At 39.9% G+C, this 27160-nt stretch overlaps 1 protein-coding gene across 1 annotated transcript in view; it reads right to left on the bottom strand.

Moving 5' to 3' along the window:
- Positions 1-27160, bottom strand: part of Agk (acylglycerol kinase) — a 76615-nt gene that overhangs the window by 34376 nt on the left and 15079 nt on the right. Inside the window, exons 3-6 of the mRNA XM_021190579.2 lie at positions 18864-18903; positions 14068-14147; positions 8757-8832; positions 1301-1393 (exon numbers count right to left, since the gene is read on the bottom strand). Coding sequence (XP_021046238.1) covers positions 1301-1393; positions 8757-8832; positions 14068-14147; positions 18864-18903 — 289 coding nt within the window. The remainder of the gene's footprint in view (positions 1-1300; positions 1394-8756; positions 8833-14067; positions 14148-18863; positions 18904-27160) is intronic.

Raw genomic sequence — 27160 nt, 5'->3', positions numbered from 1 at the left:
CACTATCATCTCCTCACTCCTATCCATCACTATCATCTCCTCACAAGCACTTTCACTGTTCTCTAAGTCCTGTGTGCTGCCTGCTAATCCTTCTTTTCTCCCAACCTCGGGCTTCCTCTCATCCTTTTATTCTCTCTACTGTTGCATGGCCCACAAGTCAAAGAGTCTCTTTGTGGTTCTTTCACTTAGTAATATGCTCCAAATCTTTTCATAAGTGGATAGTTCTTATTTTTTTCCACACTAAATAATCCATTACTTGGGTATGCTACTCTACAATTAACCGATTTCTTCCACATTTGGTCGGCTGTAGATAAAAATGCTATAAAAGACCATGTGCAGATATTTTGTATGCACAACAGTTATGAACTCCTCTGTATAACTTCCAATGAGCACAACTGCTGGATCACATGGCAAGAAGTATGTTCAGTTTTCAGTGAAACCACTCATTTTCCATTTTGTTTGACCTAGATTTAGGTTATTCTGATAGATATAAAGTGACTAAACCATTCTGCATTCCCACCATCAATGAATGACAGCTCCTACTGTTCTACACTCATCAGCATTTGACTGTGTTCTATGTCTTGGGCATTCTAATAGGTGTAGCACCGCAGTGAGGATAAGTGTATTACTGTTAAAACAAGACAGGGCTAGGGATGTAGCTCAGCAGTAGAGCACTTGCCCAGCGTATGTGAGGTTTGTTCTGGACCACTAATTGCCTTAGAACAACAGAAAAGAAGACAAACGCATATATCTGAACAAATATCATCTCTTTCTACAAATAAAGTCTTAAGAGTTGACTTTCTATAAAACAGAAATGATGTGAGTGGCCATAAAAGTGTTTTCTTGAGAGAAACTGTCATTTGATGAGGACTTGTCCTTGTAGTGAAACCTTGGTACCATTACAGAGCTACTGCATAACAGAATGCACAACATAACAAGCTTGGCCTATCCACACCCATTTTCTCTCCCATTGTATTCAATATTTGAAATCTAATCTTGCTATGTAGCCCAAGACTAACTGGAACTCAAGATCTTCCCACTTCATCTTAAGTGCTTGATTATAGAGCCTTGCTTGTTTTAATTTTCTCAGGCAGATTTGTTTACATATAAATCCTTCTTTGAGCTGGGAGGACGATTTACCAAAAACAAGGAAAGAAAGTGCAGGAGAAAAGCTTAGTGCTGCATAAGTTTGAGAGCAATAGCCCTAAAATAATGAATTACAGCAATTTCCTTAATTATTGTTGCCATTATCCATTCTTCTCGCCTTAAAGATGGCCCCACATGGGAGGGAGGATCCTACCTCCTGCAGTGTGCCGTCTCCTCCAGCGACAATGATCACATCTGTGCTTTCCATCAGCTCCAGGAGCTTCTTGGCTTGTCCCTCATAATCCGTCTGCAATATCAAAGCAGCGTTGGTAAACTTGTCACTGTAAGACCACACGTTAGAGGGTGAAAAGGTGGACCATGTTCTTTAAAGTTGTATATTTGACTCCCTTAATTTTACATGGTTGAAACACATGAAAATTCTATGACAGCAATTAGGTGTGGATTTTTATAGTTTTATACTTCCTAGGACAGAACTGGCTTCGGAAACTACCTACTCACCTCCTTATTCTAAAAATAAAATTCAGGCCCAATAATTTGCCTTAGTTATACAGCTGGCCAGTCACAGGACTCTTTGCCAGTCCACTGTGGCTTCTATTACATTGTTTACACTCTGGTTTTCATCTGAAGGCAGGAAGACAGTGCATATGCACATAGGGAAGAAGATATAATGAAAAGGAGTGCAGATTTCAGAGCCCAAGAGACCTACAGTAAATCTCAGCTCTGCAACTTTTTAACTGATTAGCTTTAAACTCACTGGATTTTAATTTCCTTATCAATGAATTTCCATGTATCAAGAGAGGGTTAATAATGGCTTTCCTGTACTATTGCTACACAGCAGAATTTAAAACAGCTAGAAAAGTGTTTGCAACTGGTACTGTGTTAAGTAAATGAAGATTATTATTGTTTTGCTATGATGGCACATAAAAAAATGCAGGTGTGTTTGAAAGAACCCACAGAAGAGAACTCTGATCCTCCAATTTTATTGAATTTTTATTGAATGTTTGATGTACATTTCAGCCACCATCAGGGTGTACATTGATATGTATACCCCTGAAGACAAATGTTTAAAAAGGACATAAAGTAATGAAATAGAAATACTACCTCCAATTCAAAATACACTAGACACAAGAGCAGGCAAAAACTAAATACTTAAATATCAGATGGGCTAACACCTGTAGCATCATTTGAAATACCTGCTCTTTGTGCCCTGTTCCCAGCACAGAACTCTAAAAATCCACAGAAGTTATTTGTTACTCTCAGGAAACTCCTCAAATGTAACAGAGTATGTGCTATAGAGGTAGCTTTGGGTGGACCCTGGCTAGGAACGGGTCACCAGAGACGCCAACAGATGCCTTACAGGATAGAACCTTGAGATCCACACCCTAACTTCCAGGAAAAGGAGAGGAGCCTAAAGGTGAGTTCATATATCATGGTTTCTTCCTGTATATATTATGGATACATATACATGCACATTTATGGAAAGAGAAATTATGTGAAAATGCAGTAAAAAATGGTGTCAGAGTGAAGTGGATAAATATGTATATATAGTTTTTGTAACCTTTTTTAAAATTTAAATTTATTTCCAAATAAAATTTAACAGAAAAGACAGGAAATCAACCTTTCAAAGAACAATAGTTTCAATTGAACTGTAAGATAACATTAATATTTCTACTAATGATTAAATCTCTCTTTAATACCTATTTTCTGAATATGTAACATAAATAGTAAATTAGTGTGTGTGTGTAATTGTTGAGTATCTTAAATTGGAAAAATTACAAAATACAAAGCCAAAAACCATAGGGCTTTAGTATTAAAAAATTGTTACATATCAACCAAGCAGGAATTCACCCCACTCCCTGAGCTCCCAGGGAATAAACCACAAACCAAGAATACACATGGAGGGACCCATGGCTCAGGCCGCATATGTAGGATAGGATGGTCTTTGTAGAATATCACTGGGAGGAGAGGCCCTTGGTCCTGTGAAGACTCAATGCCCCAGTGTAGGGGAATGCCAGGGTGAGGAGGCAGGAGTGGGTGGGTGGGTGGGTGGGGGGAACACCCTCATAGAAGCAGGGGAAGAGGGAATGGGATAGGGGGTTTCCAGGGACGGAAACTGGGAAAGGGGACAACATCTGAAATGTAAATAAAGAAAATATCCAATAAAAAATTAAAGAATTGTTACATTTATTGGGTATGTAGATGTCAATATAGTTACATAGAAAAATATACTTCCTTATTAAAACACCTATCTTCAAGTATTTAGAAATAAAATGGGATGTGTTTTATTTATTTCAGAAAGCTCAGTTACCATGTAAGGATGCTTAGTGGATACCACCTGGGCCACACAACAGTCATATTAACATAACATGAGTAAAGCCATCAAAAATATTCTTCTCCACTCATGACATTAAGGATTCCTGCCTGAACAAACACAAATAGACTGCCGAACAATAAGATCCTATTCAGAAAAGCAATAGTTGAACCAAGATCTTGCATACCAATACACAACAAGCAGAGAAATGGGTTTAAATATATCAACAGTTGGGCTGGAGAGGCTCAATCACTAAAGGCTAAAGTTCACATCTAAAATGTATCAGCATGTACAACAAACATTTATTGGATCAGATTGTCTTTAGAACAAATTTCTTGTGTTCAGTCCAGTTCTCAAGAGTTAATCATCTTAACATATAATAAAAAAAAAAAAAAAACAGACAAAATTGTCTACAGAAATGGGCAAATTCACAATCATACTGGAATATTTGTAGTTCCCCTGACAGGATAGTTTAAAATAGTTATCACCAATAAAAGCAAAATTAAAAAAAAAAAACAACAGAGAAATAGATTTGCACTACACAATGAATAGATTTGGTTTATAGGTCATAAACAGAATATAACATTCAGTAATTGATAGCAATTTTTTAACTTAATTTTATATGCAATTCATCTTTTACACTCCATATTCGATTCCATGCCCCTCCCATCCCAAGCTCCAACTGCTCCATATCCCACACCTCCTTTCCCCCACACCCCATCTCCACATGGATGCCCCCACCCTATCTGACCTCTAAACTCCCTGGGGCCTACAGTCTCTTGAGGGTTAGTGCATCATGTGAATGAACACAGACCTGGAAGTTCTCTACTGTATGTGTGTTGGGGGCCTCATATCAGCTGGTGTATACTGTCTGTTTGTTGGTCCAGTGTTTGAGAGATCTCAGGGGTCCAGATTAACTAAGACTGCTTGTCCTCCTATAGGATCACCCTTCTCCTCAAATTATTTCAGCCTTCCCTAATTCAACAACAGGGGTCAGCTGTTTCTATTCCTTCCCTAATTCAACAACAGGGGCAGCTGCTTCTGTTCATTGGTTGGGTACAAATATCTGCATCTGACTCTTTCAGTTGCTTGTTGGGTCTTTTGGAGGGCAGACATGATAGATCCCTTTTTGTGAGTGCTCCATAGCCTCAGTAATAGTGTCAGGCCTTGGGACCTCCCCTATTCCATTGATTAACATGTCTGTCTCTGTACCAGTACCATGCAGTTTTTATCACTATTGCTCTGTAGTAAACCTTGAGGTCAGGGATGGTGATTCCCCCAGCTGTTCTCTTATTGTTAAAATTGTTTTCCCTATTCTGGGTTTTTTGCCCTTCTAGATGAAATTGAGAATTGCTTTTTCCATGTCTTTGAAGAATTGTGTTGGGATTTTGATGCGGATTGCATTGAATCTATAGACTGCCTTTGGTAGGATGGTCATTTTTACTATGTTGATTCTGTCAATCCATAAACATGAGAGATCTCTCCATTTTTTGAGATCTTCAATTTCTTTCTTGAGAGACTTGAAGTTATTGTCATACAGGTCTTTCAATTGTTTGGTTAGAGTTACCTCAAGATAGTTTATATTATTTGTGGCTATCCTGAAGGGAGTTGTTTCCCCAATTTCTTTCTTAGCTTGTTTATCCTTAAAGGAAGTATAAAGGAAGGCTACTGATTTGTTTGAGTTAATTTTATGTCTGGCCACTTTGCTGAAGTTGTTTATCAACTGGAGAAGTTCTCCTGTAGAATTTTTGGGGTCGCTATCATATCATGTCATCTGCAAATAGTGACGCCTTTATTTCTTCTTTACCAATTCCCTTGGATCTCTTTTTGTTGTCTTACTGTTCTAGCTAACAATTCGAGTACTATATTGAATAGATATGGGGAGAGTGGGCATCCTTATCTTGTCCTCGGTTTCAGTGGGATTGCTTCAAGTACTCCATTCAATTTGATATTGGCTGTTGGTTTGCAGTAAACTGCTTTTATTATTTTCAGGTATGGGCCTTGAATTCCTGATCTCACCAATACTTTTAACATGAAGAGGTATTGTATTTTGTCAAATGCTTTTTTCTGCATCTAAAGAGATGATCATGTGATTTTTTTCTTTGAGTTTGTTTATATAGTGGATTATGTTAATGTATTTTCATATATTAAACCAACCTTGCATCCCTGGGATGAAGCCTACTTGATCGTGGTGAATTATGGTTTTAAAGTGTTCTTGGATTTGGTTTGCAAGAATTTTATAGAGTATTTTTGCATCGATATTCATAAGCAAGATTGGTCTGAAGTTCCCTTTTTTTGGTTGGGTCCTTGTGTGGTTTAGGTATCAGAGTAATTGAGGCTTCATAGAATGAATTAGGTATATTCCTTCTGTTTCTATGTTATGGAATAGTTTGTGGAAAATTGGTATCAGGTCTTCTTTGAAGGTCTGGTAGAATTCTGCACTAAATCCATCTGGCCCAGGGTTGTTTTTTGGTTGGGAGGTTTTTAATGACTTCTTCTACTTCCTTGTGGGATATGGGCCTGTTTAGATAGTTTACCTCTCTTGATTTAACTTTGATATGTGGCATCTGTCTAGAAAACCATCCATTTCATCTAGATTTTTCCAGTTTTGTTGAGTATAGGCTTTTATAGTAGGATTTGATGAGTTTTTGAATTTCCTCCATTTCTGATGTTATGTCTTCCTTTTCATTTCTGATTTTATTAATTTGGATACTGCCTCTTGGCCCTTTAGTTAGTTTGGCTAGGGGTTTATCTATCTTGTTGATTCTCTCAAAGANCCAGCTTTTGGTTTTGCTGATTCTTTGTATTGTTTTCTTTGTTTCTATTTGTTTAGTTTCAGCCCTGAGTTTGACTGTTTCCTGCCTTCTACTCTTCTCTGTGTGAGTTTGCTTCCTTTTGTTCTGGGGCTCTCAGAAGTGCTGTTAAGTTGTTAGTGGAAGATCTCTCCAGGTTCTTTACCAGGGCACTTAGTGCTATGAACTTTTCTCTTAACACTGCTTTCATTGTGTCTCATAGGTTTGGGTATGATGTGTCAACATTTTCATTAACTTCCAGGAACTCTTTAATTTCTTTATTTCTTCCAGATATCAATTATTTTTTATGCATACATAGAAAATATAATAAACCAAACTACATTCAATCTAGCTCTAAAGACAAATCCCAATAAACTTTGATCCTGAAATTATATAGAATATTTCTTTGATGATGATGTAGTTAATTCAGAAATCATAAACAAAATGATACCCAGAAAACCTTCAGATCTGAAAATGAAAATACATTAAGTAACTCAGAGGTCAAGCAAACAAGTCATGATAGAAATGAGAAAATCATGAGCAATGATCATGAAAGAACTGTGTCTAAAGTGATAGGATGCAAATGAAGTAACAGAGTTTACAGTTGTAAATATGCACACTGTGTGTGTGGGGGGGTAAACCAATGAAAATCTCAAAATGAAAATGAAGGAAATATGTATTTTAAAGAAAACGAGAAATGAAACAACCTTGCAAAGATCAATAGGCAAACTGGGTCCTCAGCAGGAACTCATTAAATTGAAAAAATGTCTTGAAGACTACTGGGGGAGGGGGACAGGAGGGGTGAGCAGGCCCAGCTGAGGTGAAGGGTAAAATGGAACATTACAAAAGCTACACAAAGTTAAAAGTAAACTGGAGGACATCATAAACAACTCGATGCCAGCTAATGTGAAAACCAAAGAAGGAAAACAAATTCCTTGAAGAATTTATCTTGCCAAAGAGAAACAGAACTTTCATACTTGTAGCAGTACTACTGAAGCCTAATTATGCACCATCTCCCTTCAGCAAGTCTCCAGGCCCAGAGTTTTATCCAAAAGTTTCATCAAATAATAAGGAACTAATGATAGCAGCCCTATGTGAGCACCATATGGTCTCTCACACCTAGACTGTGGCACACTGTAGATGTTCATGTAAATGTTTCCTTCCCCTTTCTCCTAACCCCAGAGCAAACAACTGCAAGATCGAGTCTGTTAAAAAAAAGTGAATCCAAAATTGCATGGAAACTTTGCTGCATGACCTTCTAATCTCTATGACATACTCAATGTGTAACTTAAAAATAGAATAACAGCAGTCCAGTCAACATTCTAGGATAATGAAAGGGGCTTAGGAGCTGCCACCACTAATTAAGGAGCTAGTGACAATTCATGGCTTCTAGGGAAGGCAGAGATAGTTTTCTTAAGAGCTGGTCCCTGGTAAGTCCCACTCCAGTGGATGCTAGCACAAAATTGAGTCAATGGATTGTTTTTTAAAGGACATGAAGTTAGAAGGGGTTAGGGAAATAGGGGGTGCAGTTAGGGGGTGCAGATGGGGAGGTAGGTCTGGGATAAGTTAGTGGGAGTAGTGGGAAATGAAAAGTATCAAAATATGTTGTATGAAAGTCTCAAAGAATCAATAAAATATTATTAGAAACACCATTTTCACAAGGAGGGGTATATGGTTGTGTCTGGGAGGAAATGGAAGGGATAAATAGTGCCATTATACCATAATTTCAAGAAAAAAAAAACAATTAAAAAAATAAACTCAGTTTTAAAACCCTGGAGAGGGCAGGGGCTGTGGAGATGGCTCAACAGTTAAGAGTACTTGTTGCACTTCCAGTGGATCTTGTTTTGAATCCTAGCACACACATGGCAGCTCACAATTATCTATAGCTCCAGTTCCAGGGGACCTGATAATTTTCTTCTGGCTTCTGTGAACACTAGGCATACATACAGTGCACATACATACACACAATTTTCTTTAATTAATTAAAAATAAATACAGCATAAGGCTGGTTTTGACTAAATGAACACCACATACACTCACACATATGCTGCTTAAAGTTATCAAAATGGAAACCTGAGATGTCTAAAATTTACAATTCCTTCTAACTTATTTTGTCCCTTTCCCTTCTTATCTAAAACATCAAAAAATTCTAATGATTTTACTTTAAAAAATTATTTATCACAATAAATTTTTACCAGAAAGAAAATGTTTACCTGCTAGTAGAACTACCAAGAAATTAAACCACTCAAAGTAGAGAGCTTTGTATTTTGGAGACGTGCTCTGACAACTGAGAGAGAGAGTTTTACCTGCTGCAAAGTACCAGGACCTCAGCACACCCATCTGAGCCTGTGCTGAAATAAAATGCTGGCCATGTCAGGAGAAAACAAAACTGCTTTGAGTAATTAATAGAACAAGACAAACATTGATTTTTTTTTCCTCTTATCTTCAGTGAAAACTGGGTTCTACTTAGAAGGCAAGAGCAGAGAACACATGAATACATTAAAAATGGTGATCTGTGTACTTAAAGACTCTAGAGGAAGTCTCACCTTGACAACAGTCACATCCATGCCAGACAGGTGTAAAATTGGGGCAGCATTCTTTTCAAATAGAGTTCTGGCTTTGCTGTAGACAGAGGGGGGAAAAAGCACAGTATTTTAAGACACATTCTCAAGCTGAGAATAAAAGCTATAACCACGTGCCCTGGAGAACAGACTTGCTTTATCTGTTCACGAATAGAAAGTTCAACAGTGAGTTTCCATAGAGAGAAAAGTAAGTTTGTCCCCTGTCTCATACAATCAGCTTGTATACATTTGGGAAGCTACATTCTCTAGAGCAACAATGAGCAGTAGATATAGCCCCATTCAAAATAACAAAGCTTGATCCTTACAGAATTCCCAATGCCAGATACAACAGAGCAGATAAACCACAACAGCAAGCAGGGCTTGTCTGACCAGCTCACACAGCTCACACTCTCGCAGCGTGCCTGTGTGTTACTGGAACTTACTTATATTCTCCTACAAGGAGCAGAGGTAACTCTGCTTTTTTTTTTTTTTTTTTCTGTAACATTATTTATATGGCCCACAGAAACAGAACAGATTTACTTAATCCCTTTCTAATCACATGCTCTTTTGGAAAAAGACACTTTTTTTTTTTTTAAGTTTAAACACTAGGGATAATTCCAAATCAGATCAAAAGTATTTCTATGAGAGCTGAATTTTTACTAGGAAAGGAAAAGCAAAAGGTATCTATTAGGATAGATGACTAACAAGGATAATGTAAAGCCAGTCTACATCTCCCAAGCACAGAAGCCCATCTTTATTCTGCTAGCACTTGATATACACCTGTTCATCAGCAATGTTTTCAACACACGAGGAGGGCAGCTTTCAAAATGGTCTCTAGGACAACTCAAGAAACTTACAAAAATAGGTATCAGTCCTTATTAATTCTTGAATCAGACAACTTCTAGGATTACAGATGGGATATTTCAAAGGCACTCACTAAGTAAATGATGGATTAGTATACAAATGAATGAGGGAATAAATCTCCTCCAATCATAGAGGTAAATTCTGAGGCAAGGCAAACAACATGGCTGTGACACCTTTTTGGATGCCTTGTGCACTTCTCATGAATGTTATTCCATTACTGCACTCCAATCCACTGCAGGTCAAAACTCAGACAGACCAGGAATTAAAGGAAGAAGTGGCAAGGTTGCCCCACAAAAATGGCAGAGTTGAAATCAAATAAATTTCTCTCTCTCTCTCTCTCTCTCTCTCTCTCTCTCTCTCTCTCTCTCTCCCCAAACAGTATTAAAACATCTAACACACACACCAAAAACAGTATTAAAACATCTAACTTCTATGTACATTTTCACTTAGCTGTCTTACTGAAATACAATTTCCTTACAAAACAACGATGCATGCTTTGCCTTTCTTAAGGATATATATATTTTTAAAGATTTATTTATTTATTTAATGTATGAGTGCTCTATCGGTATACACGTGTGTGCCAGAAGAGGACATTGGACCCCATTAGATGGTTGTGAGCCACCAAGTGGTCACTGGGAATTGAACTCAGGAACTCTAGAAGAACAGCCAGTACTCTTAACTACTGAGCCAGCTCTCCAGCCCCTTTCTTAAGGATATTTATATGTGGAATTCAAAGGCAGTTAAGGAGGAATACTTAGGAGTTGAGCACAGAAAATATTCACCATCTTTACTGAAAAGAACAAAATGGCAATATAACAAACAGTCCTTACTGTGAACTAGGATAGAAACTGAGAAGATGTTAGCTTGCAGAACCATTGGTCATAACTGAGAATATTTGCCACCCATCAGAATGGACAAGAAATCGACATGGAAATGAATTGCCTCTTTCCTCCTCACCATGTTTGCACCTAACCTGGAAAAATAGGGAAGGTAAGGGCATTGCAAAGGATACTTTTACTGCTGTAATGGTAAGAACAGAGCAGCTGGGAGCACAGCAGATCTATTTCCTAAGAGCAAACCTCTGATGAAATCTGAATCTGTGCTATCAATCATAACAGAGCTGTACCTCTGTGAGCTTAAGGAAAGCAATCTGAGCACGAGCTGTTCATTTGCATCTTTGTGTGATGCCACTAGTTCAGGAAACCTCTAAAATAAAAGCAAAAAGACTTTTCTTCAGATTGAAAAGCAAGTGTTGCCTGTAAGAAATACATTATTTATTACATAATTAAGGGTGCAATAGCACTAGGCCTGAATAAAAACTTTATGTACTTACAGCAATTTCTAGACTCAGGCACCACACAAGATAATTACTTCTTTAATGTATTATTTATTAACAGTAAACACATAGTTACCTTGTTTCTTAAAGTTCTCCTGAAGTTTTAAACCAGTCCTACATAATGAGATAGCTGTACAATAAATTATACATTATGTGTTAGTGCATAGCCACAATGACAAAAAATGGGGCCATTAAATAGTAAAAGCTTTAAAACAAAAGGTTCTGGGGAGTTTTAGAGCTCTGTGTCCCAGGTGCACACAGGGACCCACCTTGCTATAGGAGGCCATCTGTGGCTGCACCTTTACCCACCTTTAGATAAAGCATTGCACTTACAAACAAGAGCCCGCTTTAATTTTAAAAATGTTAAGCAGGGGCTGGAGTGATGTCTCAGTGATGGCTAAGGCTGACTCAACAAGCTCAGGTGTGACGACCTGGAGCTCAGATCCCCAAACCCACATAAGCACCCAGTGGATGTGATGGCCAGCTGGGCCTCTGAAGACAGGGTCAGGGATCTCCAAGGCAAGCTGGTTAGGGATAGCAGCCGTGATACGGCAAGCTCTGAGCTGTACTGTGAGACTTTACCTCAAAGAGTGGAAGAGCAACTGGAGATCAAGACCAACCTCAGCCTCTATATGCACAAGCACACACACCTCCTATACACACACTCAGGCCCCTATATGCACAAGCACACATACCTCCCATATACACACTCAGGCCCCTATATGCACAAGCACACACACCTCCCATACACACACTGGTAGAAGAAGGAAAAACTAATTCTTCCAGGACATGTAGTTATGTATAAAATGTAAGAACCTAAATCTCTAAAAAATTAAGTTGTGAATATTAAAACAATATGGGCTGGGGAAAAAGCAAACACAGCAGCCAAAACCAAACAACAACAAAATGTACAACCAAGTGTTTATTGGAAGCCAGAACTTATAATAGTTGACTCTATCTTAAGGAAACTGCCAAAACATTTTCACCAGAAATTAAAGATTTCTATAGGACAGGCACATCAAACAGCTATCTTTAAAGAAGGGCGAAAGGGGGCTTGTAAAAATTCTTGGGAAAAATAAGAGTACAAAGTGGAGAATATTATGAACCCAGCCAGACACAAACATCATCATCATCATCATCATCATCATCATCACTACATCAGCAGCAGCAGGCCTTAATAAACAATTAACACTCATAAGCACTGCAGCATTTAACATAAATACATCATATGGTTCTTAATGTACATGTTTTGGCTTTGTGTCTATTAATGTTTAGTTTTCTAGCTGAGTAAACTGAAGACTTAGGAGGCTAAGTAACTTAGAATATTCTAGAAGCAGAAGAAAATGAGCGCGCGCGCACGCGCGCGCACACACACACACACACACACACACACACACACACACACACACCTCTCTACTGCCCTTACCAGGCCATAGTGACTGGTGTACCGGTGTACTGGTTGTGCTGTTTAAGAACTTGTATCATTTATTACTGAGATAAAAATTGGTGTGTTTATGGAGGAGGGAAGTGGCCTTAACTAAGTCTAGCAATATTCTATTAAGCAAGGTTACTCTGCATAATCTATAGGTACGACTTACAGAGGAGGCCACTACACCTCTTACATGAAGTCATGCTCAAACTTTCCCAAAAGATCCTACAGAACTGACTTTGGGGGCCTCTGCTTCGTTTTGCTTCAGACAACAGTGCCTGAACACTTAAAATCCAGCCTCAATTACTCATTGTTGATGTGTGTGACTTACTTACAGTGTCCAGCCTAGTATATATTCACAAATTACTCAAAGCACAATTGATCTGGACACTGGAAACAATAAGCAATTTTTCCCTCTTCAATTTTTTTCATTCTATTTTTTTTAAAATTTATTTATTATTATTTTCTTTATTTACATTTCAAATGCTATCCTGAAAGTTCCCTATACTCTACCCCCGCCCCTGCTCCCCTAATACCTGGCCTTCCCCTGTGCTGTGTCTATAAAGTTTGCAAGACCAAGGGGCCTCTCTTCCCAATGATGGCTGATTAGGCCATCTTCTGCTACATATGCAGCTAGAGACTCGAGCTCAGGGGGTACTGGTTAGTTCATATTGTTGTTCCACCTACAGGGTTGCAGCCCCCTACAGCTCCTTGGGTACTTTCTCTAGCTCCTCCATTGGGGGCCCTGTGTTCCATCCAATAGCTGACTGTGAGCATCCACTTCTGTGTTTGCCAGGCACTGGCATAGCCTCACAAGAGGCTGCTATATCAGGGTCCCTTCAGCAGAATCTGCTGGCATGTGCATTAGTATCTGGGTTTGGTGGCTGATGATGGGATGGATTCCTGGATGGGGTAGACTCTGGATAGTCCATCCTTTCATCTTAGCTCTAAAGGTACTTTTTAAACTGTTTCTTTAAAGTGATCAATGATGCCTTTGCATTTATATTCTCAACAACCTAACTAAAACTGTAAATTTTTTTTTCCTGCTTGTGGCTTTTTCCCCCAGACAGGGTAATTCTGAGTTCCTCCACCACCTTTTCTTGCCTTCACAGTACCCTGATTTCAGGGTGATTTCAGGGTGATATGACGGGTACAATCAACTAACCAACAAATATGCCACGTCTAGCAAAAGCCCTGCTGCTCTTCCCACCTTGTTCCCCACATCCTTTTGTGCAGCACACACTGAGGAACAATCAGTCACTCCTGTCCTTAGGTTACCGCTCTACAGGCCACATCCTTGTTTGGGGAGAGTGAACATTCTCCTTGAAGGCCAAGGGAAGGTTCCCTCCTTTGTAAAGAATACATTATCCTCCTGAGCCCACTGTGCTCTTGATCTCTCAAACTCCTCTGTGGTGTCAGCCCAACACAGTTACGCAAAGCAGGAGAACAATCATTCCCAGTAGGACTGCTCGCAAGCTGATATAAATCCTTGGTGTTTGATGAGCATCAGTTTGCAGCATGGTGACTTGCACTTGGAGAATAACGCCTGTGGCTGCAGAGTAATCAGTCCCAGTCATTCTAGTCCTACAGTCTACCACCTGCCTTTGTGGGGATTTTGTCCTTTGCCTTTAGAAAAACTAAATACAATAAGTCACAAACTGAAATACCCTTTGCAAGCTGCAGGATTGAGAAAGACGGTGGCTTTCTTCACTTGTGCATTGGGAGGGATGAGCTGGTTGCCAAACACCTGAAAAAGAAAGAAAGAGAAGTTTTCAATTAAATTCTTTATTCAGCTGTTGATCACATATGTTGTTTTGTCATCCAGCCAAAGAGCAAAAGCTCATCCATGATCTCCATAACAGAATTACCACAAGCAACATAACAAAAGTATGCAGTTATTCAATGACAATAGGCCCAGTTTTACATTAGGACAAAAACCTTGCTTTCCTCACCAGTGGTAGTAGTTAGTACCTTTTATTATAAGCATACATCCTGCAAGGCCACAGGCTATGAGAAGGGACATTCAGTTTTCATGCTACAATCCTTTCAACTTCAGTCTATACTAAATTTATTCTCAGGAGTCTTTGTTACCAGTTAATTTTCACCATCTGTATTCACAGAAGAAACCGGGTGCTCAAACCATTTTCTATTCTATGGCTCTAAGGCTGAAGAGATCAAGAAGCAACGGATTAAATGTGAGGATTCAAAACAGCAACAGAAGGGAAGCTACTACTGAGACATCTAAACTGGGGAAGAGAGCTGATGAAAAGAATCATGATAGCAAAAAGCTAAAAAGGCCAAAAACTCAGGTCTTGGTGTTGAAAAACAAGTCTGGGTTATGGCAGCAGAATTCTAGAAAACAAGTATAAAGCAAAGATTAGAGGGGAAAAGCTGTAGAAAGATGTTGTATTGAACAACTCAGTCTAAATCTGCCTCCCCTCTGACTGTCCACTAGAGATCCTTTCTACATCTTCTAAATAAACAAGCCTCTGTGCTGGGGAGATGGCTCCATGGGTAACTAAGTAGTAAAGTGCTGCACAAGCCTAAGACATTGAGTTCAGCTCCCCAGTGTCAGTGTATGTCTATAACCACAGTGCTGGGGGGAGAAACCAGGTGGATCCGGGGGCTCCCTGGCCAGATGGTCTAGTGGAAATGGCAAGCTCCAAACTCAGTAAAGCTAGGGAGAGCTAGGGAGAATAACATGCCAAGGCTAACCTCTGCCTCCATACACACCCGCATAAACACACACACACACACACACACACACACACACACCCGCCCATTATCACTTCTGTTCTCTTTTTACTCTTGTATCCTGGCATTTTCTGGCTAAGCCTCCAAATATCATAATTTGTTTTGTTCCGATCCATTTCATTCTAGGATTCCACCAGGAATGAAGTAACTAACTCAGCTGTGGAGGTCTGAATGAAAATGGCCTCCACAGACTCATAGGGAGTGGCATTATTGGAGGTCTGCCTTGTTAGAAGAAGTGTGTCACTGAGGGGTGGGCTCTGAGGTTTCAGATGCTCAAGGAAGGCCCAGTGTGGCACTCTCTTCCTGCTGTTTGATGATCTGGGTGGACATCACTCAGCTACCTGTCTAGCACCACGTCTACCTGCATGCTGCCATGGTTCCTGCCATTATGACGATGGAGTAAACCTCTGAGCTGTAAGCTGGCCTGATTAAATGCCTTTCTTTCTAAGAGATGTGGTCAAGGTGTCTCTTCACAGCAATAGAAACTCTAAGATGGAGTCTGGGGTATTGCTATGATAGGCCTGACACTGTTTTTGCCTGGAAGAATATGAAATACTTTGGGACTTTTGAACTAGAAATGCCATTGGACATTTTAAACAGGGCTTAATGAGCCATACTAGTAGGATCATGGAAGATAATGGTACTGAGGGTGATTTGAACTATGAGATCCCAGCTTAAGAAGTTTCAGAGAAAAATATTGTATGTGGCCTAGAGATTGTTCTTGTGATATTTTGGTAAAGAGTGTGGCTGTTTTCTGCCCTTGTCCAAAAAAAAAAAAAAAAAAATCTGCCTGAGGCTAAATTAAGTAATTATTGATTAAATGTTTTGGCAAAGGACATTTCCAAACAACCTAGCATTGACTGTCTTCTGTGGCTAATAGTAGCCAGTCTTATGCAGATCTACAATATTAAAGAAAAGCCTGATGCTAAGTGGAGTAAAGGGAGTGGTGACCTCAGAGCAAGACCTCACCCAGCTAAGGAATTAAATAAAAAAGGAATTAAATAAAAGCATAGGGCCAAGGACACAAACCGGTAATCCTAGCACTCAGGAGGTAGCAGCAGGTAGATTTCAGAGTTCAAGGACAGCCTAGGTCTACCAAGGAAGTTCCAGGATAGCCAAACTTAGGCAGTGAAGGAAACTAACAAAAACAGAAAGCTAAAAAGAAAACAACAACAACAACAAAACCAGAAAGCTGGAGAAAATGCTTGAGGGGTTCACTCAAGCAGCAGAACTTTGCAGCTTCAGCCACAGGGTACCTAAGTTTATAGAGTCAAGGACACAAGAAAAGAGTTATAGAATCTCCCTCCACAACTAAGGAAAGCCTCTGAGGCCAGGCATATGCAGATGTCCCTTCTTGGAGACCTAGAAGGCTTGGACTGCCTTAGAGACCCCAAGATGTTGAAGATGCCAGAGCCTTGGGATACCTCCCAAGGAAAGCTGCTATCAGGGAACGGAACCAGTACAAGAGAAAGAATTACGTTGCAGTCAAAAAGAGTGAAGGGGGTTTGAGATCTGAAGAGTGATTTGACAGAAGACATGGAGATGCCAAGTTTGGAGTATGTCCAGCTGGTTTTCGGTCTTGCTTTGGTCCAGTACTTCCTCATTATCTTCCTCATTATCCATTTTGGAATAGTAATGTATGCCCTGTGTCACTGTATGTTAGAAGTATGTGATTTGCTTTTTTTCTTTGTTTTTTCATTTTGATTTTACAGGAGGTTATAGTTAAGAGACTGCCTTGAGTATCACAGACTTTTAACTGTGGACTTTTAAACATGGTTGAAACTGTGATAGACTATGGGGACTTTTGAAGTTAGTCTAACTGCAGGCCCATGGGGAGCAGGGAGTGGAATGTGGTAGTCTAAGTGAAAATGGCCCCCACAGTCGAGTCATAGGGAATAGCATTTACTGGAGGTCTGGCTTTGTTGGAGAAAGTGTATATCTAGGAAGTGGGCTTTGAGGTTTCAGATGCTCAAGCCAGGTCCAGTGTGGCTTTCTCTGACTCTCAGCCGCCTTGTCTGCCTGCATGCTGCCAAGCTTCCAGCCATGATGACAACACTCGAAACCTCTGAACCTGCAAGCCAGCCCCGAGTAAATGTTTTCCTTTATAAGAGTTATGGTTATGGTGGTATCTCTTCCCAGGACCCCAGTACTCTGTAGCCAGATTCCAGATCTACAGCACTAGACTGCCCCTCCTTATCCTCACTTCCTAGTCCCAAGAATTCCTAACCAGACTTGTAAAGTCAGGTATCAGGTCCATAATGGATTAAGTTTATAAAAACTAGAGTTGAGTTTACATGATTTTTTAAAGCACTCAATAATTTAAATTATAAAAAGACCATAGAAAAAGTAGAGAAAGCTGCGAGTATTAATGCACCTTTAGTCAATGGAAGGTGCTAAACATGTGCAGAGGACTGGAGGATTAGAACAGTAAGGGGTTAGTATGTGGGGAAAGTTCCTAACAAGACCTTGTTCCTGGGAAAGTAAGTGGGGCTGAAATTGAGAAAGAACATAAGCAGAGGATTCACCTTAAGTAAGAGGAGAGTGTATCAGCAGAACTACCTGGAACTCAATATTAAAGTTTACTTGATAATTACCTTGATTTGATCATTAAGCATTGTATACTTGTTCTAGAGTATCATACTGAGACTCCAAAATAATCCAACAGCTTATTTTTTTGAGGGCCTCATAGCCTATCTCAGGCTGGTCTGAAACTCATTATGTAACCCAGGAGGTAAACACATGGCAATCCTCCTGCCTCAGCTTCCTGGAAGCTGGAATTATAGGTGTGAACCATCTTGCTGATCTTAAAAATAAAATTTAAAGCTTATTTAAATTAATTTTTAAAATAACTTAAAGCTATACTAGATGGTACATCTGTGCAAAAATAAAATCAAATTCTTAAAGCATATTTGGAACCAAAGAAGGATTTATTAATAGTATCTATTGTCATTATCATCTATGAAAATAATTCAGAAACAAACATGAGGTTTAACACCCACTTCTGCTAAATGTGTTCATTCTCTTTGCCATTTTAACTTTCATACATCTCTTCAGTCATTTCTGACATCATAAGCTTAAATGACATATAACAAAAAGGCACTGAGTCACAGAAATCCATCTGCAGGGTTTAAACTACAAATAGGGAAGAGAGGAAAGCCAGGGTCTTAAATCTGAAAGGATTTACAACTCAACTATCATCACCACAGCTAGATAAATTAGTGCGTAAGCAGCATCTCATGAAACCGGATGGCAGTGCAGTGCTAGGAATCAGCTATGTTAGTGAGATGGGTTTTAAAAGCAGAAGAAAACAATTTTAACAAGACTTGATTTTCAGAGGTAAAATCTGTTCTAAACCAAGATCCCTGGGGGCTAGTCCATCAGGAATGATTCAGGGTTTAGCCAGATATTCAAGGATAACTGCAAACACAGCCAATTCCTAGCTCTTCAGCCGTCCAGTTATGTGTTCTTGGGAGTGATCCAGAAGTAAACAAGCCTAACAGGGTGGGCGTCAGCACTGTTCTTCACCAGATGGCTAACTTCCACCCATTCCACTCAGAGTTGGCTGACGGCCTGATCCATCTGGAGGTGGAGGGAAAATAGTCACACTGCACTGATGCAAGACCCCAAGTAAGTAAGTCCCTGGAGTGGCTGTGTCTCCTGCACAGCGGAGATAAGGGTGATTTAATTTTATCACAGGAAATGGCATTACCTGAGCTTCTTGACAGGCTGCTCTTCTTAGCAGGTTATCACTATCAAAGCAAACAAAAGAGAGCCAGCATTAGCATTCCTAGAGATTAAGACCCAAATAGAATGGATGGGCTTTAAAAAAGTACCTTAAGTGAAGATTTCTTAAAGACTTGGTCTCAAATCAGGGGCACATTCGGGCAATGCTCTGATTGTATTAGCTATTTCTACATTCTGGTTTGTAGAAAAATGACCCAGACCTCTGACACATCTAGAGTCTAATGTCCAGAACCTGAAGAGCTGTAGCTCCATATGGCAACAGGAAAGCGCAGGTTAACTTAAAGCTTCAGGACGGGGAGAGCATCCGAAATTATCTGATAGGCCTTTCAGGCAGAGAAGCTTTTATGGCTGTGATCAGAACACAGGTAACTCTGGAAGGGCGATCACCTCCTGGCTTTAAAGAAGGAAGGAACTATGAGCCCAGGAATGTTGACAGCTTGCCAACCTGGAAAAGCCAGGAAGTAGCTTTTCCCCTTAGAGCCTTCAGAAGGAATGGCAGGCCTTGTAAACCCTTGGACTCTGGCCCATAAAATAGTATGATAAATATTGATGGTGTGTCAAACTAAGTTATTAGTCAACAACAAGAAACTAATAGACATGTCTTGGGTTTTCCTATCCAGTGGATATTACTTGGTTCACTTGCCAAAGCTGAATTTGATATTTCGCTGCTTCTGTTACTGTTTTATCTGAGTCCCCTCTTTTTCTATAGCACTATCAGATACTCTATTATATCACAAATGGAAATAGGAAGTAAAAGTTTGGCTTCCAAATATGAAAACATTCTTTCAGAATGAAAATGTGTTTAACATAAAAGGTTTCTAAAGTGTGTCATGAGAGCACACTAAATGGGCTCTGATTGCTTGCAGAGGCCAAGGCCAGTCAACACCCGAGTCTGCACTTACACACTTGGTATTGCTAGAAAATAACCAAAGAAAAGATTTTAAAGGAAAAAAGATTACTTTACATATATTCCTTGATCACTATTAGTAACATTGGAGACCTGAAATTTGGCAATGGACAGTAATTTCCAGACTGATAATTAGGGATGAATGAGAATAAAACAATAGAGTTTGCCACAGTTGTTGCCTGTTAACCTGTCTTCCACAGCCAAGCAACACAATACCCCAAAATAGTGAATGACCTGAAAGTTAGAAACAGTGTTCCATGAAAAGTATAAAGGCTCCAGCACCTCAAAAGACACACATTAATAGAGTTGAAAGGCACAGCTCTGTTATAAGGGCTGGTCTACAAGTGGCTCTGACAGCCAGGTTCAGGCCCACCTGCTGGGTAACTCTCCACATCTGCCCAGGTGGCAGGGGTGTTGTGTAACCTTCTCTCCCCCTCACCCTTTATCATTATTAACACTGCCTCATCTTTCAGAACATTCTTCAAAATCAAAAGAACATTAATCAATCTAATGTGCAAAATGGAATATGCTGCCTATAGGAAAGCCAGAATATGCACTGACTTATTAGCCCATACAAAGAAAATCACAATATGATCACAGTTAACTCTAATATCTAAATCACATAAACTGTCTTGATCTTATTCTCTGAATCAGGATATTTGTAAAAAGACAAATGCATTTTCAAAGAAAAAGAGTCCTTCTACAGAAAATGGATCTAAGATACCAGCTCCCCCACCACAGATACCCATAACACTACTCAGAACATTTAATACAAGTTAAAAGCTACTTATATAAACACCTGCACTATATTGTTCAAACACAGACAAGAAAAAAAATACATACATCTTCAGTATAGATTGAATACTTATGAATATTTTTTAATCTGTAGTGGGTTCAGTCCACAGATGCTAACCTTACAGATAGTTATAGTCAACTATATTTTGATGATCTATATATCACACTCTAATAACTACTTTAAGAAATTCTAAAAATGTTTCGGAAATATGGTTTTGCTAGAGCTTCAATATGACTAGGTGACAAAAACACAGAAAAAACAAAGTGACAATGAGGAGGCAGATATTGTAGCATGAAGAGAAAAGGCTGTCGAGAGGTCTGTGGATTCCACAGGCTATGTGCCTTCTAATCTCCCTCCCCTGACTTGAGGCTGAATCCTATTCCCCAACTCCAGCAGGCACCCCCTGAAAATCCACATGTAGAAAAATGCAAATAGAAAATAGACCCTATCTATCACCCTGCACAAAACTCAAATCTAAGTAGGTCAAAAACCTCAACAAAAAAAATCATACACACTGAGCAGAAGAGAAGGTGAGGAATAGCTTTGAACACATTGGCACAGGAGACAACTTTCTGAACAGGACATCACCGCTAGCTCAGGCATTAATATCAACAGTTAATAAATGGGACCCCATGAAACTGAAAAGTGTCTGTAAGGCAAAGGACACTGTCAATCGGACAAAGAATATAGCCTATAGAATAGAGAAAACATTTTTCATCAACCCTATATCCAATAAAGTGCTAATATCCAAAATAAAGAACTCAATAAATCAGATATCAAAAAAACAAATAATCCAATTTAAAAATGTGCTACACATCTAGACAGAATTCTCAATAGAGGAATCAGAAATGACTGGAAAACACTTAAAGGAATGTTAAACATCCTATCTATTAAAAAAAAAATGGAAATCAAAACTACTTTGAAATTCACACCTGACAAAGTGGCTAAGATCAGTAACACATGTAACAGCTCACACATTCTCACGCAAGAATGTAAAACAGAACACTCCTCCATTGCTGGTGAGAGTGCAAACTCAGACAGCTACTATTGAAATCAATATGGTGGTTCCTCAGAAAGTTGGGAATCAATCTACATCAAGACCCAGCTATACCACTCTTGATATACTCAAAGGACACTCCATCCTAACACAAGGACATCTGCTCAACCATGTTCTCTGTGGCTTTATTCATAATAGCCAGAAACTGGAAAGAACCTAGATGTCCCTCAACAGAAGAACGGATAAATAAATTGTAGTACATTTACATATTGAAGCATGACTCAGCTGTTAAAAAAATGTCATCATGAAATTTGTAGGCAAATGGATAGAACTAGAGAAATTCATCTTGAGTGGTAACCCAGACCTAGTAAGATAAATATGGTATATATTCACTTATCATTGAGTAAACGATAACAGAGCTACAATTCAGACTCAAGAGAGGTTAGGTAAAGAGGAGGGATCTAGGGGGGTACAGGAATTTCCCTGAGAGGAGTAATTAGAACAGACTTTCTGGGTGGGCTGAGAGTTCATAGGGATTTGACAGGGAATCAGGTAAGGGGAGAGATGAGATGGAGGGAGAGTTTGGGGAAAGATGACACTTGAAGGGTGGTATGGAAACCTAGTACAGTGGAGACTTTCTATACTCTATGAAGGGGATCCTAATGGAGGTTCCTAGTAACGGGGAATATAAAGTCTTAATTGGCTATCTCTTGTAGCCAGGTGAGACTTCCAGTGGTGGGATTAGGGAACATTCAATTGAGTTGTTGGCCAAGAGGCTCCCACAGAAATCCCCAAACAACCCAGGCTGTTGTTAAGAAAAAGGCTGCTCGCTGCAAACTATCATGGGATGGGGTATTGCCACTGTCACCCTCGCACCTCACTGAACATAGAGAAGTTGAACTGGTGCCTACATGGAGCCCTTACCCCTACAGTCTAGTCTCAAGTATAGAAGGGTACTCTGTAGGCTACAGAAAAAGAAACATGAACACCAACTCAGCCACAAAACCCGTGACCTATCTTTGAATAATATGCTAGAGCAATGGTGGCACAGACCTTGTAGGAATAACCAACCAATGTATGGTTTGACCTATGACCCACTCCACAAGGAACCCACACCCCAACACTGCTTGGATAACTAAGAACCAAAAACTAGACATCCCAGCAACCTAAGGTAAACCCAAACTTGACTGATCTTAAAAACAAACACGGGGCGGTGGTGGCGCACGCCTTTAATCCCAGCACTTGGGAGGCAGAGACAGGTGGATTTCTGAGTTCAAAGCCAGCCTGGTCTACAGAGTGAGTTTCAGGACAGCCAGGACAGCATAGAGAAACCCTGTCTCGAAAAAACCAACCAACCAAACAAAAACCAATAAAATGATTCCTAGTAATATTCTGTTATACTCCTAGATCAGAGCCTTAGCCAGGCATCATTGGAGAGGCTTCCTCCAGCAGCAGATAGATGGGAACAGACACAGAGACCCATATCCAGACAGTATGCAGAGAGTCTAAATCGGAGGTCTCCCTCCAATCCCTCCCCTCAGAGCTCAGGGAACTCTAAAGAAGAGGAGAGAGAAAAGAGTGGATGGAGGACCCCAGGAAATCATGGTCATCTGAATCAACTAATCGAAGTGCTTATGAGCTCACAGAGACTGATAGACAGAAATAGAGTAGATCCAGAGAGGAGAGGGGGTGGGGAGGAAATAGAAAGGGTAGAGGGAGGGGAAACTATAATCAGGATATATTGTATGAGAAAGGAATCTATCTTCAATAAAAGAAAAAAATGAAGTAAAGAAGGAAGGAAGGAAGGAAGGAAGGAAGGAAGGAAGGAAGGAAGGAAGGAAGGAAGGAAGGAAGGAANAGGAAGGAAGGAAGGAAGGAAGGAAGGAAGGAAGGAAGGAAGGAAGACAAAGTGAAAGCTCTGGTAGATAACCAATGGAAGGGTTAAATTTTCCTTATTTCCCATCATTCCCTTTAATACTACTTTTATATTTCATGTTTTGCTTCTCCTAAAAGGTACTAGAGTTCAGACCTCCAAGTATTTGGTCATTTTATCTTTCCCCAAATATTATGTTTTAATCTGAAATATCTCTAGCAGGTCTGTGTTTCAGACACTCCGTCCCCAGCTTGTGGTGCTGTTTTGAAAGCTATAGCACATTAGGAGGTAGTGCCTAACTGACCAAAGGGACACTATGGGGTCAGCCTTTGAAGGAGATTCTGTCCTTGGTTCCAGCCTGCACTCTTTTGCCTTCTAATCCATTCACATGTTCCCTCTACCATGCCTTCCCGAGCAGGAGACACTGTAACCCATATGAAACAGTGAGTTGAAATAAGATTTCTGTCCATTGTTGTAAGTTGTTTCTGTCCACTATTTCAATCATAGTTATGAAAATCAACTAATACAAATTTGGAGGAAAAAAAATACAAAACCACCCCTGCTTTCAACCAATCACTTGAAACTACTCATCTTGCCTTCCTTTAAAATAACTTATTTAAATAAAGGATAATTTGCCAGTACTTTCTCCTATACAACCCACAGCCCAGACTCTTGCAGACAGTGGGAACTCAATGAATACTTGTTAATAAATAAGTAGCAAATGTTTGAACAGGAAAATTGACTCACTGTGTTCAGAAGGCATACTTCGTCCTTGAAGGAAAGCTGAAGGTTATTCTTGTCTGAGTACCTGACAATCCTGAACCAGCAGATCATCTGAGACAGCTCTCCAGTGTAGCCAAGGACAAGGAAGAAAACCCCACGTGGTCATGGGAATGCGACCAGTCAGAAGGACCTCAGGCTGTGTGAGCATACACACAGGTCATGGGGATGCGGCCGGTCAGAAGGACCTCAGGCTGTATGTGAGCATACACACATGGTCATGGGAATGCGGCCGGTCAGAAGGACCTCAGGCTGTATGTGAGCATACACATGTGGTCATGGGAATGCGGCCGGTCAGAAGGACCTCAGGCTGTGTGAGCATACACACGAAGAACAGGATGCAACTGGTACTCTTCTTTTTTTTTTTTTTTTTTTGGTTTTTCAAGATAGGGTTTCTCTGTGTAGCCCCGGCTGTCCTGGAACTCACTTTGTAGACCAGGCTGGCCTCGAACTCAGAAATCCTCCTGCCTCTGCCTCCCAAGTGCTGGGATTAAAGGCATGCGCCACCACTCCTGGCTGCAACTGGTACTCTTAAAAAAACCAAAGCAATGAGTTTCTTTCTGTAAACCACTAAGCCCGAGAACTGTTCCAGTGTCAGAAAATTCTACATACGTAATGGATCAAGAGTCTGAATGTGGGTCAGAGACCTAGCTACCAAACATAGAAAACCGACTGTACATCAACTGGCAGCCCATGTTCTTGCTATACAGCATAGTCCCTACTGGGCACTAATGATAAATACAATTTACAAGAGGTTCTCCAAAATGTAGTCATATCAGAAAGGGTCCCTTGAACCAGAATGGAAGCTCTTTGACACAAAGAAATTAGAAGCTTCTGGATTAGAAAATAAGGATGAAAAAAAAAAAAAAATCTGCTGATGTTACTGCCTGAGGCTCTAAAAGAATGTGAACTTGCCTTCTACTACAGGTAATAGGATGCTCTCAATTTATTCCAAGCCATAAATGTTTTATTATTACTTTAGGACTGCAAAATAAGATAAGTTGTTACTTCAATAACAGCTTTACATGAAGAGAAAAATTACATTGATCCATCGTATTTCCCAAAAAGGATATTTCCCACTACAGTTAGAAGCAAATTGTTCAGCAATTTCTGCCACCAGTTTTCCCTTGGTGCATGCAAACACTGTCTTTGCTTTGAACAAAACAGATTTCAAGTTTAGATGTTTACAGCAACCACGGTAACTTACTCAGGTTTCCTAAAATAATTAGTCATCACAGTGCCAGGGGCTGCACTCACTTCTTGTTGATGGAGAAGGAAGGATAGAGAAAAAAAAAAAAATCACAGCAATGCAAGCAGTGCACCTTAGCCAGACTAGAGGGAGAGTGTTTCCCGATTACATGGTCCAACCCCTTCCTCATGACCTAGACTCCGTCCCAAGGAGGTGAAGGCTACTGCACGGACCTGACCTGTGAGAGAACAGTGCCCACATCACTTGGGAATACGAGATGAAGCTTTGATCCAGCACAGGGAAGCACAGCCTACTGGGAAGAATAGTCTAGCTTTCCTTCCTAAAAAATGTTCAGTTCTTTTTTTTTTTAACTTATTTTATTAGATATTTTCTTCATTTACATTTCAAATGCTATCCTGAATGTCCCTTACACCCTCCCCTCACGTGCTCCCCTGCCCACTCACTCCCACTTCTTGGCCCTGGCGTTCACCTGTATGGGGCATATAAAGCTTGCAAGACCAAGGGGCATCTCTTCCCAACGATGGCTGACTAGGTCAAAAAAGTCAGTGTGACAGGTTAGAATGCCAAGGGAACAATTCAAATGCTTGAAAGGATATGAGGTCCTCCACTCTAGTATCTCTGTTTTTATGGATAGCATCTTTCCATGTTCCTGGGCCTCCCTATGATGGACACCAAGGAAATTTATATCTTTTCAACTTTCTCAAGCACAAAATGATACAGAAATCTCTATAGTCCTGAAGTTGTATAAAGGAAGGCAATATTGTTGATATATACTGTGCCAAATGTCTTCACTTCAATACAATAAAACTATATAAGAGAAAACAAGGAGCCATATAGGTGATGGCTGGCATCAAAGCCCACTACAGCTGTGTTGCTGAGTGAAAATGGGTAAAGAACAAGAAAGTTAACAAACGACCTGCAAATGTGTAGGCAGCCTCTGGACTAGGGAAAAGTGCACAAAGGTGGTCAGTAGCTTTTTAGTTGGTGGCTTAATTTAACAGTAGAAGAGACATTTTAAAATAACAATATAAAGAAAAGCAAAAGCAGTTTCCTCAAGAATTATTATTTGCTAAAACAGAAGGAAGAGAGGAGAGAGTGGTATAATAATAATAATAATAATAATAATAATAATAATAAGTGTATAGAACTCAATGAATTTAATACAAGAGCTACATAGGGAATGAGAAAGAAGCCTGCAGGAAGGTATTCAACAATGAACTAAAAACACTTCCAACAAGCCTTTGCCAAAATGTGTGAACCCACTTACTGAATGAGATTTGTGATTCAAAGAGTTTTTTGGGTTTGCTCACTGCCAAAACATGAACTCCTGAATACTGAGAGTAATATTTAGGTCTACAGGCCCTGATTTTACTCTTTGTTTCTTTGCCAAAGCAGGAAAGGCAAACCGCAGCCGGAGCAAATACTTTTGGCAATGGTGTCGAAACCCAAGTCTCATTTCCTAGACATCTGAAACGCTAAGGTTGGAAATGTTCTTAAAAACGATGTAGCCCATCCTTTACAATGCCTCCATACATCCAACCCCATCAATCAAAGGGTATAACAGCACCCTCCTAGTAACAAAAGTCACTGTGGGAGGTGATTCTCATCTTGTAATGACATACAAAGAGGACATACAGAGGTCCACCTCGGCCCCTATCCCCCAAAGACTGCAGAATGTTCACTTAGGCGGTTTTCTCAA

Source organism: Mus pahari, chromosome 2 (genome assembly GCF_900095145.1).
Source record: "Mus pahari chromosome 2, PAHARI_EIJ_v1.1, whole genome shotgun sequence".
Taxonomy (NCBI): Eukaryota; Metazoa; Chordata; class Mammalia; order Rodentia; family Muridae; genus Mus; species Mus pahari.
The sequence above is the reverse complement of the archived record's forward strand: the minus strand, read 5'-3'. Positions and strand labels throughout refer to the sequence as shown.